This window comes from Bos grunniens, chromosome 15 (assembly GCF_055505025.1).
Source record: "Bos grunniens cultivar Pamir isolate PY7600 chromosome 15, Bosgru_T2T1.0, whole genome shotgun sequence".
NCBI lineage: Eukaryota > Metazoa > Chordata > Mammalia > Artiodactyla > Bovidae > Bos > Bos grunniens.
This window is the reverse complement of record NC_141179.1, coordinates 48,027,085-48,045,802: the sequence shown is the minus strand read 5'-3', so window position 1 is coordinate 48,045,802 and position 18,718 is coordinate 48,027,085. Positions and strand designations below refer to the sequence as shown.

Here is an 18,718-nt window from a genome sequence, read left to right as displayed (position 1 = left end):
CAGTACAAGGGACTCTCAAGAGTCCTCCAACATCACAGTTCAAAAGCATCAATCTTCGGCACTCAGCTTTCTTCGCAGTCCAACTCTCACATCATACATGACTACTGGTAAAACCATAGCCTTGACTAGATGGACCTTTGTTGGCAAAGTAATGTCTCTGCTTTTGAATATGCAATCTAGGTTGGTCATAACTTTCCTTCCAAGGAGTAAGCATCTTTTAATTTCATGGCTGCAGTCACCATCTGCAGTGATTTTGGAGCCCCAGAAAATAAAGTCTGACACTGTTTCCACTGTTTTCCCATATATTTCCCATGAAGTGATGGGACCAAATGCCGTGATCTTAGTTTTCTGAATGTTGAGAAATAACATCGCTGTCTCTTTATTACTTGGTTTTGGACAGGTCATTAGCAATTTTTGACAAAAGATTCCTCACTAAACCTATGTATACAAAATTACCTCAAACATTTCAATTAAAATTAAAAAACACTCATATTTATTTATCAGAATCTGAAGTCCTTGAAAACAGTTATTTTCAAACAATATCATATATTCTAATCTGTTCCCTAATTAATCTGATAGATAAAAATATCTACACTCATTCCATATGTTGTTTATAAGAATCCAACACTTTATAAAAACAAAATTCAAGAGTCCAAATTGTGATATCAGGGCTTTCATCTTGTCCACTTTCCATCATTTCCAGCTGAAGATAGTGACCAAGCTCCTGATTTTCTCTAATGTTTTACTTCCTGGTTAGAAGAATATGGGGAAAATGTGAAATGGTATGCTAAAACTAAGAAATTTTAGTTTAGATTAACTAAATTAGCACATAATATGGTATAAGAGTTCCTGTTTCATTAGAAATATCCAATATGTGCTAATATGGTAGTGAGAATAAGAAAATATTAATACAATGACTACTCACCACTATCACCTACAATATGGTGAATGTAGGTTGCTAATTTTCAAACACTGTCAGAGGAATTATTAATAATAATAATTTTGAATATTTTTCCTTTTGGTGAAAGAAGTTTCAGGATCTTAGAGACTCCAAACGCTCAAAGTTCCAGGTCTCTGAGTTCATTCTGATGAGATACGCATGCAATGTTCTATTTAATTGTAACAAAAAGGTGAAAAGACAGCCTTCAGAATGGGATAAAAAAATAACAAATGAAGTAACTGACAAACAACTAATCTCAAAATATACAAGCAACTCCTGTAGATCAATTCCAGAAAAATAAGTGACCCAATCAAAAAAGGGGCCAAAGAACTAAACAGACATTTCTCCAAAGAAGACATACAGATGGCTAACAAACACATGAAAAGAGGCTCAACATCACTCATTATCAGAGAAATGCAAATCAAAACCACAATGAGGTACCATTTCACGCCAGTCAGAATGGCTGCGATCCAAAAGTCTACAAGCAATAAATGCTGGAAAGGGTGTGGAGAAAAGGGAACCTTACATTGTTAGTGGGAATGCAAACTAGTACAGCCACTATGGAGAACAGTGTGGAGATTCCTTAAAAAACTGGAAATAGAACTGTTTATGACCCAGCAATCCCACTACTGGGCATACACACTGAGGAATCCAGTATTATTAATTTTTTTAGATTAATTATTTAAAAAAATTTTTTTTTAATTTACAACATTGTATTGGTTTTGCATACATCAACATGCATCCACCACGGGTGTACACATGTTCCTCATCCTGAACCCCCCTCCCACATCCCTCCCCATACCATCCCTCTGGGTCATCCCAGTGCAGCAGCCCCAAGCTTCTTGTATCCTGCATCGAACCTGGACTGGCGATTTGTTTCTTATATGATATATACATGTTTCAATGCCATTCTCCCAAATCATCCCACCCTCTCCCTCTCCCACAGAGTCCAAAAGACTGTTCTGTACATCTGTGTCTTTTGCTGTCTCGCATACAGGGTTGTTGTTACCATCTTTCTAAATTCCATATATATGCGTTAGTATACTGTATTGGTGTTTTTCTTTCTGGATTACTTCGCTCTGTATAATAGGCTCCAGTTTCATCCACCTCATTAGAACTGATTCAAATGTATTTTTTTAACGGCTCAGTAATACTTCATTGTGTATATGTACCACGGCTTTCTTATCCATTCATCTGCTGATGGACATCTAGGTTGCTTCCATGCCCTGGCTATTATAAACAGTGCTGCGATGAACATTGGGGTACACGTGTCTCTTTCAATTCTGGTTTCCTCGGTGTGTATGCCCAGCAGTGGGATTGCTGGATCATAAGGCAGTTCTATTTCCAGTTCTTTAAGGAATCTCCACACTGTTCTCCATAGTGGCTGTACTAGTTTGCATTCCCACCAACAGTGTAAGAAGGTTCCCTTTTCTCCACATCATTTCTCTTCAGCATTTATTGCTTGTAGACTTTTGGATCACAGCCATTCTGACTGGCGTGAAATGGTACCTCATTGTGGTTTTGATTTGCATTTCTCGGATAATGAGTGATGTTGGGCATCTTTTCATGTGTTTGTTAGCCATCTGTATGTCTTCTTTGGAGAAATGTCTATTTAGTTCTTTGGCCCATTTTTTGGTTGGGTCATTTATTTTTCTGGAATTGAGCTGCAGGAGTTGCTTGTATATTTTTGAGATTAGTTGTTTGTCAGTTGCTTCATTTGCTATTATTTTCTCCCATTCTGAGGGTTGTCTTTTCACCTTGCTTATAGTTTCTTTTGTTATGCAGAAGCTTTTAATTTTAATTAGATCCCATTTGTTTATTTTTGCTTTTATTTCCAATATTCTGGGATGTGGGTCATAGAGGATCCTGCTGTGATGTATGTCAGAGAGTGTTTTGCCTATGGTCTCCTCTAAGAGTTTTATAGTTTCTGGTCTTATGTTTAGATCTTTAATCCATTTTGAGTTTATTTTTGTGTATGGTGTTAGCAAGTGTTCTCATGTGTCTTTTTCAATTGTGGTTTCCTCAAGATATATGCCCAATAGTGGGTTTGTTGGGTCATATGTTAATTTTATGGGTTTTATGGGTTAATTTTATGGGTTTCCCAGATATCACTAATGGTAAAGAACCCACCTGCCAATGAAGGAGAAATAAGAGACACAGAAATGATCCCTGGGTCAAGAAGATCCCTGGAGAGGGGCATGGCAACCCACTCCAGTGTTCTTGCCTGGAGAATCCCATGGTGGGATTCTAGCCTGGTGGGCTAGAGTCCATTGGGTCACAAAGAGTCAGACACGACTGAAGTAACAGCATGCACACAGGCATGCATGGTAATTTTAGTCCTAGTTTTTTAAGAAATCTCTATACTGTCTTCCATAGTGACTTTATCAGTTTATATCCCCACCAGCAGTGCAAGTGGGTTTCCTTTTCTTCATACCCTCTTACTGTTTGGAGATCTTTTGATGATGGCCACTCTGATAGGTGTAAGGAGATATCTCATTGCAGTTTTGAGTTACATTTCTCTAATAATGAGCTACATTGAGCATCTCTTCATGTGTTTATTAGCCATCAGTATGTCTTCTTTGGAGAAATATCTAAGTCTTCTGCTCACTTTTTGATTGGATTGCTTGTTTATGTGGTAGAGAGTTGCTTGAGCTGCTTGTATATTTTAGAAATTTACCCTTTGTCTATTTTTTCATTTGCTATTATTTTCTCCCATTCTGAGGTGTTTTCTTGGTGGTTCTTCTTATACTTCAAAAAAATATTTAAAAACCAGTGTAATGATTCTTAAAGTCTTATAAAATTTGATTTATTTATTAACCTGTTCATCCACTTAAAAATATTTTTTGATATCAAGTACATGCATGCCAGCTTGCTAACAATGCAAATATTAACATAAATACTTTGTGATCAAATTGCCAACACATGTTGCATCATTGAAAAAGCGAGAGTTCCAGAAAAACATCTACTTCTGCTTTATTGACTATGCCAAAGCCTTTGACTGTGTGAATCACAACAAACTGTGGAAAATTCTTAAAGGGTTGGAAATACCTGATCTTCCTCTTGAGAAATCTGTATGCAGGTCAAGAAGCAACAGTTAGAACTGGACGTGGAACAACAGACTGATTCTAAATAGGAAAGAGTATTTCAAGACTGTATATTGTCACCCTGCTTATTTAACTTATATGCAGAGTATATCATATGAAATATCAGACTGGATGAAGCACAAGCTGGAATCAAGATTGCTGGGAGAAATATCAATAACCTCAGATATGCAGATGACACCACCCTTATGGCAGAAAGTGAAGAGGAACTAAAGAGCCTCTTGATGAAACTGAAAGAAGAAAGTGAAAAAGTTGGCTTAAAGCTCAACATTCAGAAAAAGAAGATCGTGGCATCTGGTCCCATCACTTGATGGGAAATAGATGGGGAAACAATGGAAACAGTGACACATTATTTGGGGGGGATCCAAAATCACTGTAGAAGGTGACTGCAGACATGAAATCAAAATACCCTTGCTCCTTGAAAGAAAAATTATGATCAGCCTAGAGAGCATAGTAAAAAGCAGAGACATTACATTGCCAACAAAGGTCCATCTAGTCAAAGCTATGGTTTTTCTAGTAGTCACGTATGGATGTGAGAGTTAGACTATAAATAAAAAAGAATTGATGCTTTTGAACTGTGGTGTTGGAGCAGACTCTTGAGAGTCATTTGGACAGTAAGGAGATCCAACCAATCCATCCTAAAGGAAATCAGTTCTGAATATTCATTGGAAGGACTGATGCTAAAGCTGAAACTGCAATACTTTGGCCAATGATGCGAAGAACTGGCTCATTTGAAAACATCCTGATGCTTGGAAAGATTGAAGGCAGGAGAAGGGGATGACAGAGGGTGAGATGGTTGGATGAAATCACCAACTCAATGGACATGAGTTTGAGTAAACTCCAGGAGTTGGCGATGGACTGGGAAGCCTGGCATGCTGCACTCCATGGGGTCACAAAGAGTCAGACACTACTGAGTGACTGAACTGAACGTTGTTTCCAAATATTAACATTTTGGTTACATTCTGGAGAATTCAAGATATCTATATTTTTTAATATCATGATTTTAAAATAGAAAGAGATATTGATCCACAGATAGATTTATTTCTTACCTAGAAAGCCTATCTTTTTTTGCAACTACATCATATTGAGTTGGCCAAATGTTTGTTTGGGTTTATTTATAATATCCTAAGGAAAACCTGAATGATATTTTTTGGCAAACTCAATATTAGAAAATTCAAATGTTGGCTCCTGTCCTTTCTGAGAGAGAGCTGAATATTTCTAAGGAAGTTCATGCTTAAAGTTAGATTTGGTGGTAGGAGGGGCCAAAATATAACAGAATATTTCAAAATCACAAAGATAATAATATTGGTGAACATATCATATAATATTATATGATATGTCATAATATCAGTGAACATAATAATATCAGTAAGAAATAGCAAATATCACCAGAATAAAGAGTAAGAAAAAAGAAAGAATGGAAGAAAGGAAAAAAGGAAGAAAAAACTGATCTAGCCAAATCCCCACCATGACTCAGTTAAGACCATTTCTCTTTTGTCTTTGAAAATTCTCAGAATCTCCTCCAAAATTTTGCTTACTTTTATTGCCCTCTACTTCTTTATGACTCTAAAAATTGATATATGTCAAAACCAATACAATATTGTAAAGTTAAAAAATAAAATAAAAAACAAACAAACAAAAAAGAATTTGTCATGGCACAAGGAAAGTCTTTGAAGAGAACTCATCAAGTAGTTCATTCTATGTTACTTTGCTACTTTCAAACAAGTTACTTTTTGCAGTATCTAAACTTTCATCTTTCATTGTGAATACCTGAAGATAAAACAGGGAAGCAGGTAGAAAAATTAATATATGACAACTTTATATCTTGATTCCCTCACTATTTTAAATAATGTTGTCAACCCTCTTATGATGACTGAAAATTTATTCTTTGGGAGAGAACATTAATATGCGCTATGAATGCAAATATATCAGGTGTGATGAAGCCTGGGGATGAGACATCAAAAAAAAAAAAAATTCCTAAAAAACTAGGAATAAAACCACCATGTGACCCAGCAATTCCAATCCTAGGCATATACCCTGAGGAAACCAGAACTGAAAGAGACACATGTATCCTGTTGTTCATTGCAGCACTATTTACAATAGCTAGAACATGGAAGCAACCTAGATGTCCTTTGACAGATGAATGGATAAAGAAGTTGTGGTATATATACACAATGGAATATTACTCAGCCATAAAAAGGAACACATTTGAGTCAGTTCTAATGAAGTAGATGAACCTAGAACCTATTATACAGTGAAGTGAGTCAGAAAAAGATAAATGCCATATTCTAATGCATATATAGGGAATCTAGAAAAATGGTACTGAAGAATTTATTTATAGGGCAAAATGGAGAAACAGACATAGAGAACAGACTTATGAACATTGGGAGAGGGGAGGAGAGGGTGAGATGTATGGAAAGAGTAACATGGAAACTTGCATTGCCATATGTAAAATAGATGGCCAATGGGAGTTTTCTGTATGGCTCAGGAAACTCAAACAGGGGTTCTGTATCAACCTAGAGGGGTGGGAAGCAGGGGGAGATGGGAGGCAGTTTCGAAAGGAAGGGGATATATGTATCCCTATGGCTGATTCATGTTGAGATTTGACTAAAAACCTCAAAATTCTGTAAAGCAATTATCCTTCAATTAAAAAATAAATTTAAAAAATGAGAAGGTGAATCCAATACTCATATTTAGGTGTAAGTCAGACAGTGTCCTTCTACTACTCAATATCAGGAACACTGAAAACCAGTTACATATTTTTCCTGGATGCAGATGGGTAGGTATTTTTCTGAAATCAGCTTTCTGAAATGTGTGGGTTAATAGTCAATTAGTAGTCAAAACAGTATGACATTTGAGAAATAATTCCAGTATTAAAGATAAAGACAATGCAGACTACACAAATAAACTATTGACATTTAGAAGTTATTAAAATAATACATATGAAGTAGAAAAGAACAATATGTATAAATATGTAACTTCTTTAATCTACTATTCTTTGTTATCAATATGATAGAATGTCATCACTTGGATTAAGATGAATATACTCAGCAGGTGTATATCCACTCTGTTGTACTGTAGATACCATAATTTAAAACCATAATATTTTTCAAATATTTGATATCTTGAAATGCATTCTTAAGATGTAAATTATTGAAAGGAAAAAGTAATAAAGAGCAAATATTTAGGGAAAATTGATGTAAAAATTTGTTCCCATTTTTAGATTAAATGATTAAATTAATAAATTAATGTAGATATACACTAACTTGATTTAGTCATGTAGTTTTCAAAATATTTATCTCATATAAATTTTTGAAGGTCTGATGCTCCATTCTTTGCTTTATGACTATCTAGAATGCTCCAAGAATCAAAATTAGTCAAGTAGGGAAAAGTTCAGAGAAGGCAATGGCAACCCACTCCAGTACTCTTGCCTGGAAAATACCATGGACAGAGGAGCTTTGTAGGCTGCTGTCCATGGGGTCGTAAAGAGTCGGACACGACTGAGTGACTTCACTTTCACTTTTTACTTTCATGCATTGGAGGAGGAAATAGCAACCCACTCCAGTGTTTCTTGCCTGGAGAATCCCAGGGATGGCGGAGCCTGGTGGGCTGCCGTCTATGTGGTTGCACAGAGTTGGACACGATTGAAACGACTTAGCAGCAGCAGCAGGGGAAAGTTATTAAAAAACAGAATAGAATCAATTGTGTATAAGTGAGAGCCCTAAATCACATTTCTTTTACTGTTAATCAATTTTGGACAAGTATGAGCAATTTTTAACACCAGTTTCCTAACTAGAATTTATATGTATACTAAATTAATTCATACATTTCAATTAAAATTAAATAATTCACATGATTATTTCACAAAATCTCGAGTGTTTGAAAAGTTATTTTCAATGTCATACATTCTAATCTGCTACTTGAATGTCTTTATGCATAAAAATCTCTACATTCATTGCATTCATTATGTCTCTGATAATCAAACACTTCCCTGATGGCTCAGTGGTAAAGAATCTGCCTGTCAAGCAGGAAACATGGATTCAATCCCCAAGTCAGAAAGATTCCCTTGGAGAAGGAAATAGCAATCCACTACAGCCCAGGGAAATCCCATGGGTTGAGTTTGCCATGCTACAGTATGTGGGGTCTCAAAAGAGTTGGACTTGACTTAGCAACTAAACAGCATAATCCAACACTTTAGCAAAACCAAATTCAAGAGTCCAAGCTATGATATCAGAGGACTTTCCTCTTCTCCAGTTTCCATGACTTCCAGGCTGAAGATAACAACCAAGGTGCTGATTTTCTCTAAAGTTCTATTCCTCAATCATGAGAAGTTGAAAGTAATGTGAACTGCCTAATGGTTTGATGTTAGAGTTTTGATTAGCTGAATTAACATATAATGAACTGCCACAGTTCCTGTTTCACTGGAAATATACAATAAATTTTAGTGCTGGGATGAGAATTAGTGTGAATACTGTTAGGTGCTCAGTCAGTGTCTGACTCTTTGAAGCTCCATGGACTGTAGCCTAACAGGCTCCTCTGTCCATGGAATTCTCCAGTTAAGAATATTGGAGTGGGTGGCCATTTCCTTCTCCAGGGAATCTTCCTGACCCAGGGGTTGAAACCAGGTCTCCTGCACCGTAAGCAGATTCTTTACCAGAATTTTAAAGTTACAGTAACTCCATGCCATCACCACCTACAATATCATGGATCTGGGTAATTCCTATTCAAACACTGTCAGAGAAATTATTAAGATTGTCATGTTGAATAGTTTTCCTCTTAGTGAAGATGTTCCAGGATCTCAGACACTCCAAGAGCTCAAAAATCCAGGTCTATGAGTTCATTCTGTTGGGATTCTCAGGCATTCACAGCTGGCAGCACTGGCTTTCCCTGCCCCTGCCCCTGCTGTACCTCTTAGCTCTCAGTGCCAACATCCTTATCCTGATCATCACCAATCAGAAGGCAACACTGCACTGGCCTATGTATTATTTCCTCGGCATCCTGGCTGTGGTTGACACAGGCCTGGCTACCAACATCATGCCCAAGATTTTGGTCATCTTGTGGTTCAGTGCTAACACCATCCAACTCCCTGAATGCTTTGTGCAGATGTATGTCATACATTGTGTTATGGGCATGGAATCAGGAATCTTTGTCCTCATGGCTGTAGATAGATACATAGCCATTTGTTGACCACTACACTATTCATCCATAATTACTGACTCTTTTGTGGTCAAAGCCACTGTGTTCATGACACTCAGAAACATCCTTCTTACAATTCCAGTGCCTGTGTTGGCTGCTCAGAGAGACTATTGCTCAAAAAAACAACTTGAGCACTGCCTGTGCTCTAATCTTGGCGTCACTAGTCCATCCTGTGATTACAGGACAATCAACAGTATCTACCAGCTATTTCTCCCGTGGACATTCATGGGTAATGACTTGAGTTTGATTTTTATATCCTATGTATGCTTTGATTCTTAATTCTGTGTTAAAGCTGAATTCAGCACCTGCTGCTGCTGCTAAGTCGCTTCAGTCGTGTCCTACTCTGTGCGACCCCATAGACAGCAGCCCGCTAGCCTCCCCCGTCCCTGGGATTTCCCAGGCAAGAACACTGGAGTGGGTTGCCATTTCCTCCTCCAATGCATGAAAGTGAAAAGTGAAAGTGAAGTCGCTCAATCGTGTCCGACTGCTAGCGACCCCATGGACTGCAGTCTAAAAGGCTCCTCTGTCCATGGGATTTTCCAGGCAAGAGTACTGGAGTGGGGTGCCATCGCCTTCTCTGAATTCAGCAGCAGCTGTATACAAGGCCTTAAGTACCTGCACTTGCCAACCTCATTCTAATCAGTTTCTTCTACACAACCATCATTATCATTTCCGTTACCCACAGTGCAGCAATGACATTTCTCTTCATCCCAGTTCTACTCAATGTATCAAAAATGTTTTTCCCTCTGCCCTGAACCCCATGGTCTAGGTACTCAAAAACAAAGAGCTCAGACAGGGTTTATATAAGGTTCTTAAGCTGGATTTCAAAGGCAACTAATTTGGAGAGAACGCTCACCTTTGTAATTTTCCAACACACACACACACACACATATATTAGATCCTCCAAGGATTGCAGATGACAGAATAACTAAGAAACACTGACATTTCCAGTTAGTATAAGTAATTGGTTACAGCTAATGAAACTTTATAAAAAATAGTAAAACCGATAATTTAACCATGTTTTTCAAAGAAAATCTTCATCAAGAATAACACAGTGATGACCGCCTCAAGAAATCCAAGAGACAGATAAGTTGAATAAACACTTCACTTTCTTACCTAGTTGTCCTGGTTAAACACTGGACAGCATTTAATCGCATTCGTTAGCACAGACACCTGCCATTTTCTTCTCTTTAATGGAAGTATTTATCCATGTACTTCTCATATAATTGCTGACAGGTTAACACTCACTCCTGCCATCTGTGTATTGATTTTATGATGTGTATTATTATCTTTTTTATAATAATAGATATAATATAAGACCAAATACTTGAATGTACATTTCTCTAAAGAAGACATGCAAAGGCCAACAAGCACAGGAAGAGATCCCCAACATCCTTAGTCATTTGATGAACACAGGTCAAAACCACAATAAAATACCCTATATATTCTTAAATGGATATATTCTTTTTTAATGATATTAACAAGTTATGGCACCTTTGTGGATACATTGGAGCCCTTGTATATTAATGGTGGAAATATCAAGTCACATCATAAATGAGGAAAATAGCTTGACAACTAATCAAAAAGTTGAGCACAATTCCAAACTTATTCAGAAATTCAATTCTTAGTCTATACCTAAAATATTCAAAACAGAAGTTAAAGCAAAACTATGTACACTAATGTTCATAGCAACATTATCTGCCAAAACAATAGGAAGCATCCAAATATCCATCACCTGCTGAGTTTATGAGCATAACCACAAGAGATCATTATCATTCCTCACAAGGACAAAGTATGAGTACATGTTGTTGCATTGATGAAAGAATTCTGCTAAGTGAAAAAAATAAAAAAACAAGCAAACATACCAAAAATGCTACAACTTGTATAACTTCATTATATCAGTGTCCAGAATAGGTATATCTATTGAATCAGAAAGTAAATTGACTGTTTCCAGGGACTGGGGACACTGTTTAATTTGGAGTGACTGAGGAATAGTTATGGATTACTTTTTGAGGAATTGAAACTGTTCTTGGATTACACAGTGCTGAAGTTTGCACAGCGCTGTCAATATAGTGCTGTGCACTCTTAAATCATATAAATGGGTAGTTTGATTGTATGTAATTTTCACTTCTATAAGAAATAATAAAATGAAAACATAGTACAAAATTTATTTTCAACGTATGTATTTATTGCATTATTTCCTATAAGTTAAAGGAACATACATGTCCAAGAATAGAAAAATGTCAAATATATTATGTAAAAACAAGATCACACTTTTATTTATAATACTGATGAATAATCGTGTTTTAAAATTGCTTATTCTATAATGTCAATTGAAAATTCCATAACTATGTTTTAATATGATATTTTTCAAGCATTATTTTCAAACTCATATGTAGAAAATATATACTAAAAATGTATCAGCACATGCCCCTCCACTGTTCATAGTAGCACTATTTACAATAACAAGACATGGAACCAACATAAGCATCAATCAACAGATGAATGGATAAAGATGTGGTATGTGTGCATGCATGTCCATCATTTCCGACTCCTTCTGATCCCATGGACTGTAGCCTGTCAGGCTCCTCTGTCCATGGAATTTTCCAGGCAAGAAAAGTGGAGTTGGCTGCACTTCCTTCTTGAAGTTTTCTTCCTTCAGGGGATCTTCCTGACCCAGGGATCGAACTCAGGACTCCTGCATTGGCACAGGGGTTCTTTACATTATAGAATTTAAGGTTTAGATTTATCTAATTCTGAAATCTTTTTTAGACCCACTACTTTTATTGTCTAATTAAAGAATATAAATTTAGAATCAGTTGTGCTTTATTATTGTTTTTGATATTAACACCATCATCATTATTATCTCAAATTTGGGCATCTAAATTTTCCTAACTGAATATCTAAGCAGACTAAGCCTGAAATTTTGATGAACTTCTAAAGTGTCATAATATTTATCATTATCCTCACTTGAAAGTAAGATAGATATACAAAGGAACACATAAACAAATGTACATGTGAGTGATTGAAACTTTCAAAAACATTGTAAATATTTTCAACTGTGTGCTTACATTTTGACACAAAAAGAACTAAAAATACATATTAAAATGTCTAATGCTCATTAAATTATGATCATTTTCATTTCTGTATTTATATATCTCAGACAAAAGCACACAAATATAGAAACATGCAGATAAAAAATACTCTTACTTACGTATCACTTCATAGTAAGAATGGAAAATTTCCACATTTTTCCTTCTTTAATTAAAATTAGCTTAATTCCCATACCAGTACTTGCATCTCGAGTGTTTTGCACTTATCCTCTGGGATATATAACAGTCATCCTAATCTCTAAATATTCAATTCAATAGTACAAATATCAAGGGATTTAAAAGTTGAGGACAGTAATGTACAGCTATTATGGAGTAGTGTTTTTTGTTTTGTTTTGTTTTGTTTTGTTTTGTTTTTTTTACTGATGTCCTGAACACCTGGACCCAATTGCATTCAGCTATTTTGCTATCCAGAAACTAAGGTATTAAAGGACATATGAACGTGGGATTAAGAGTAGGATATTTGCTGCTGTTGGTTGTGATAGGATAAAGCAGAGAGAGACTTTGAGTGTACATGAATTCATTATTGTATCCTCAGAAACCCTGGCTTGATTCCACCCCACATTTAAGGGCAGAAGTGCTGTAAAAGACTAAATTTTCTGAAAATGTTTTTGCCCATTTCTCAGACTGCAATTCAGTGTGACTTCCCATAATGACTATGTAGTGATTTTTCTAAAAGCAAATAGGATCCTTTGGTTCTTTCATGGTGGATGTCAGGTATGAATCAACCCCTGTAACTAGAAGTGGGGGAAATACAAGAAAATAGTTCTTCATGATCACAGTGGTTGCTTTTCACCTACCTTCCCATTGTTCTCAGGATGAGAATCTAATATAATTGCTTCATTTCTAGAGGCATTTAGTTGTGACTGCATTTATCCATTTTAGATAAGAAAATCTACTTGGAGAAACAAACCATCATATTAGGAAAAGAAATGAGGTGTAAAATTGAGAACTGACTAGTGAGGAAGAAGCTTTTTTTATAGTTTAGAAATGGGAATAGGCAACATGTAGTATGATAACTGTACTTATAAATAAGTGACCATGTTCTTGTGTTAATATAAGTCTCCCACAGAATAATATGAGCCCAGTTTCCACAAAACTTAAACTCTAATGTATTGAAATCATTTAAAATTCACTTTGGAAAAAGTCTAATGTAATTATGGTCAATACTACAATATTTGGTATAAGCTTGGATCATTGAGAATTTTGCAAATGAATTGCAAATGGAGCATAAAGTTGTTCTTATGTAACAATAAAATCAGTTTTAATAATAAACACTAGAACTATGAAAAGAAAAGATGAAGGACATAAATAGGATTTTTATCTCATATTTAAGAGCTGAATTCTTATGAATAGAGCACAAATAAATTAAGAGATAGGGCTTCCCTGATTGCTCAGCAGTAAAGAATGTGTCTACCAATGCAGAAGATATGGATTCAATTCCCTGGTTGGGATCAAAATTTGTCATTTGGAAATATTGGCTCACTGTGCTATGCAGATCTCCCAAATGTGGACATACTTAATTTTTACAGCGATAATCTCACATCATATGGACTCTAGAAAATCCCTTTGTACATTAGTAAGAGAATGAAACTGAAAAAAGGCCAAAAATGCCTTAATATTTCTATGAAAATTATTGTCACTTCACACATCTTTTCTCAAATGGTCTTGAGGTTCTTAGGGCTCCATGGACAACACCTTAATGCATGTTGCATTAGAAACTCCTGAGGTAGAAGGGGAGAAGTAAGGTAGATTATTGATTATCAGTGAACCAAGAAAAATAAATTTTTCATTGGGAATTACAGTGGAGAGGTTATATCCAAGATGTTTTTATAAAATTGGTAGTTGTGAGAATTACTTATGTAGTTTCCATTGGCATTATAGATGTCATTTTATTTAATACAGAAAAAGCCTCAATATCAATAAAGGAAAAATAAATCCATATTCTGAAACAACATAGCTGTTTTGAGATGTATATTGCATGTATTGTTTTTTAAAGCTAAGCTATAGATTGCATATTTATTTCTTCAGTAAATTGGTCTGCTTGCTTTTTACAATATGATGTTTACTAAGTGCCATTTTTAAAAAAAAAGCAGTGACTGACATTTTGCCTGTATATTATCAGTGTAATTCATAAACTGAATTTTAACTTCAATGACTGCCTAGCCTGGAAAATGTCCTGAAAAGCCATTTAATTTCTTATCCATAAGGACGATTACATAGAGAAGGAAATGGCAACCCACTCCACTATGCTTGCCTGGGAAATCCCATGGACAGAAGAGTCTGGCAGGCTACAGTCCATGTGGTTGCAAGACAGTTGGACATGACTTAACAATTGAACAACAAAGGAAGATTATAATCACAGACAAGACACTTAACTCTCAAAAGGTTAAGAAAATATCCTACATGAATACATTAAGATGAAAGGTGTGAGAAACCAATATCAATGACTTGGTTCAAACTAGTGATAGAGGAAAAAAATATGGGGAGTCACTGGAATATAAATCCAGAATTATCTGTAACTTTTCCCACTGTACTTGAATAAAACAGTTCATAGAAAAGACACAATATCACACATGAGTTTCTCCTTTGTTGTTTTTCATTCATCTTTATTCTATCTCATTTCACTTGTCCTGAGTACTTGCACCTTTCTCACCCTGGAAGAACTTTATGACATTGTCTCGAATCTGTTTTGTCTTTACCCCATAAACAATGGGGTTGAGAGCTGGAGGAAGAAGAAGATAAAGATTAGCCACAATGATGTGAAGAGAAGAGGGAATAGCGTGTCCTCCAAAACGGTGGGTAAAGAAAGTGAAGAATGCTGGAACATAAGTGACAATAATGGCAGATATATGGGCAGTGCAGGTGCTGAAGGCTTTCTGCCGAGCGTCTGCTGAGGAGAGACTGACCACTGCCCGAAGGATCATAGTGTATGATACAGATATGCAGCTGATATCAAACACTCCGATCAGGAGGGCAACCACCAGACCATAGATGACATTGACCTTGATACTGGCGCAGGATAACTTCACCACTGACATGTGGTCACAATATGTATGGGAGATAATATTGCTTTGGCAGAAGGGCAAACGCTTAACCAAGAATGGAAAAGGAATCATCAGCAATGCACCCCTCAGGAAGGTGACAAGTCCAGCTTTGGCAATGATAGGGTTAGTGAGTATGGTAGCATAGCGCAGTGGGTAGCAAATGGCCACATAGCGGTCCAGAGCCATGAGCATGAGCACCCCAGACTCCACACCTGTGAACCCATGGACAAAGAACATCTGGACTAAACAAGCATTGAAGTTAATTTCCTTGAGATTGAACCAGAAGATGCAGAGTGCATTGGGTAGGGTAGTGGTACAGGTAAAGAGATCAACGAGGGAGAGCATTGCCAGAAAAAAATACATTGGATGATGTAAGGACTCCTCATGATGAATGAGATACACAAGGCCAAGGTTTCCCAGAAGGGAGATGATATACATTGTGCAGAATGGGAGGGAGATCCACACATGTACTCTTTCCAGACCAGGAATTCCATTAAGAATAAAATATTTTGGGGGCATATATGAATTGTTGGAAACCAACATAACTGATTCAATAAGGAGACTCTATTTTTTCCACCCATATGTTTGTACCCTAGGAGAAGAAATAAAAAAAAAAAAAAAGAAAGAAATTTAGTTTAGATCATCCTTGAGAAGGTAGACTTCAGTTTGGCATAAAATTACATTTATAACAGTACCAACAACTTTGAATAATAGTGATTATGAAAATGCACAGTTTATTGAATAAATAAATATTAAAGAATATTTTTAAAGTTTTGTAAACAATATAAATGTAATTTTAGAGCCACAATTGCAAAATTGTAGTTTTTGTTTTGTCAGCAAATAAAAGAAGATACTGAGGTAGAGAAAGATTGAATAATGTTGCTGCTGCTGCTGCTAAGTCGCTTCGGTAGCGTCCAGCTCTGTGCGACCCCATAGACAGCAGCCCACCAGGCTCCCCCGTCCGTGGGATTCTCCAGGCAAGAACGCTGGAGTGGGTTGTTATTTCCTTCTCCAATGCATGAAAGTGAAAAGTGAAAGTGAAGCTCAGTCGCATCCGACTCTCACAGACTCCATGGACTGCAGCCTACCAGGCTCCTCCATTCCTGGGATTGTCCAGGCAAGAGTACTGGAGTGTGTTGCAATTGCCTTCTCCAGAATAATGTTGAATATCAAGCAAAACTAGATTCATAACCTCAGGTGTAACCAACATAAAGATAATTTTCAGACAAGTAATGTATAAGCAATCTATGTCACAATTCATGAGTATCCCTTCTAAATGCACACTAGATATTTCTATCTTAAATTTCCACAGACAGTTTACATTCTTCATATCCAAGACTAAATCATTTCAGCCTCTATCCCATGGCAAAATAAGCTCCATTACTTTCTGCTTTTTAGATAATGATGTCTAACACACGATCTACCAACATCTTTGTGACCTTCTCAGGTGTGCCTCTAGCTTATCTTGGATACATATATTTCCTTATAACTCAAAGTATCTTAGTTTTTATTTTGTCCAGGTCATCTCAGCACATATACTATCTGTATTCTATCCTTAGTCAGGGGAAAAGCTGTATTTGTAATCCAGAAATAATTTTATTATCAGTCCTTCCTTCCTATTACCACTCTTAGCTGTCTTTTAAAGACCACCAGCTACATCCACTCATTTATTTGTATAATCTTTTGTATTTTTCAAAGCAAATACGTTCTGTAGATACTTTTGAAGACATTTTAATCCTACTTGGTAATCTTCAAAGTCTCCTTAACAATTTGAATATAGAGCTCAAATTTCTTGGCATGTCATTAAATAAAGTAAACTTTAGTTTTTATCTTCTCTTTCCCATGTTATTCCTTTTTTTTTTTATTGTCAACCTGTTTATTTATTTTTTTAATTTAAATTTTATTTTATTTTTAAACTTTACAATATTGTATTAGTTTTGCCAAATATCAAAATGAATCTGCCACAGGTATACCTGTGTTCCCCATCCTGAACCCTCCTCCCTCCTTCAATATCTGCAAATCAATCAATGTTATACACCACATTAACAAATTGAAAAATAAAAACCATATGATTATCTCAATAGATGCAGAGATAGCCTTTGACAAAATTCAACATCCATTTATCATAAAAACTCTCCAGAAAGCAGGAATAGAAAGAACATACCTCAACATAATAAAAGCTACATATGACAAACCCACAGCAAACATTATCCTCAATGGTGAAAAACTGAAAGCATTTCCTCTAAAGTCAGGAACAAGACAAGGGTGCCCACTTTCACCATTACTATTCAACATAGTTTTGGAAGTTTTGGCCACAGCAATCAGAGCAGAAAAAGAAATAAAAGGAATCCAAATTGGAAAAGAAGAAGTAAAACTCTCACTGTTTGCAGATGACAGGATCCTCTACATAGAAAACCCTAAAGACTCCCAAGTTATTTCTTTCCATTCCTTAAGCACTCAAGAGTATCCTCGTTTGGATGATGTAATATATGATCACAGTATCTCATAACTTAGCATTTCATGCTTAAACTTTGGTGACCACTTGCAAATTTCAGCTACAGCATATACCTCTAGCCTATGTTGACTTTGTTCAATTTATTTCCCTTATTTGAAGACCTATCCACCATATAGCTTTCTTGATATGTCTTCTTTGAATAGTGAGACAGAATGTCACTTCCTTCAAAAAGGACCAGGCATCCCAGACTCCAGGGTAAGTTACTGTCATTAAGTTCCCTGACCCAGGGACAGGGCCAGGATGTTTAATTTCCCTGCCTCATGAGAAAGGCTGGTCTGGATGAAGCACAAGCTGGAATTAAGATTGCCGGGGGAAATATCAAATACCTCAGATATGCAGATGATACCACCCTTATGGCAGAAAGTGAAGAAGAACTAAAGGGCCTGTTGATGAAAGTGAAAGAGGAGAGTGAAAAAGTTGGCTTAAAGCTCAACATTCAGAAAACTAAGACCATGACATCTGGTCCCATCACATCATGGCAAATAGATGGGGAAACAGTGGAAACAGTGGCTGACAATATTTTGAAGGGCTCCAAAACACTGCAGATGGTGACTTCAGCCATGAAATTAGAAGATGCTTACTCCTTGGAAGGAAAGTTATGACCAACCTAGACAGCATATTAAAAAGCAGAGACATTACTTTGCCGACAAAGGTCCATCTAGTCAAGGTTATGGTTTTTCCAGTAGTCGTGTATGGATGCAAGAGTTGGACTATAAAGAAAGCTGAGCACGAAAGAATTGATGCTTTTGAACTGTGGTGTTGGAGAAGACTCTTGAGAGTCCCCTGGACAGCAAGGAGATCCAACCAGT

The 18,718-nt window shown here is 36.4% G+C and overlaps 1 protein-coding gene and 1 pseudogene across 1 annotated transcript; one reads left to right on the top strand and one right to left on the bottom strand.

Annotated features, from left to right (window-relative positions):
• The first annotated feature begins 8,826 nt into the window (after positions 1-8,826).
• Positions 8,827-10,075, top strand: LOC147357932 (olfactory receptor 56B2-like; annotated as a pseudogene).
• A 4,896-nt stretch (positions 10,076-14,971) lies between these two features.
• Positions 14,972-15,945, bottom strand: LOC147357931 (olfactory receptor 52N5-like). Its single transcript, XM_086341991.1, has one exon. The coding sequence runs from the start codon at positions 15,935-15,937 to the stop codon at positions 14,972-14,974; it is 966 nt and encodes a 321-aa protein (XP_086198117.1). The 5' UTR covers positions 15,938-15,945.
• Positions 15,946-18,718: the final 2,773 nt, after the last annotated feature.

Excerpts from the sequence above, each read along its gene's own strand:
- LOC147357931 (XM_086341991.1), bottom strand. The coding sequence starts at position 15,937 with ATGTTGGTTTCCAACAATTCATATATGCCCCCAAAATATTTTATTCTT.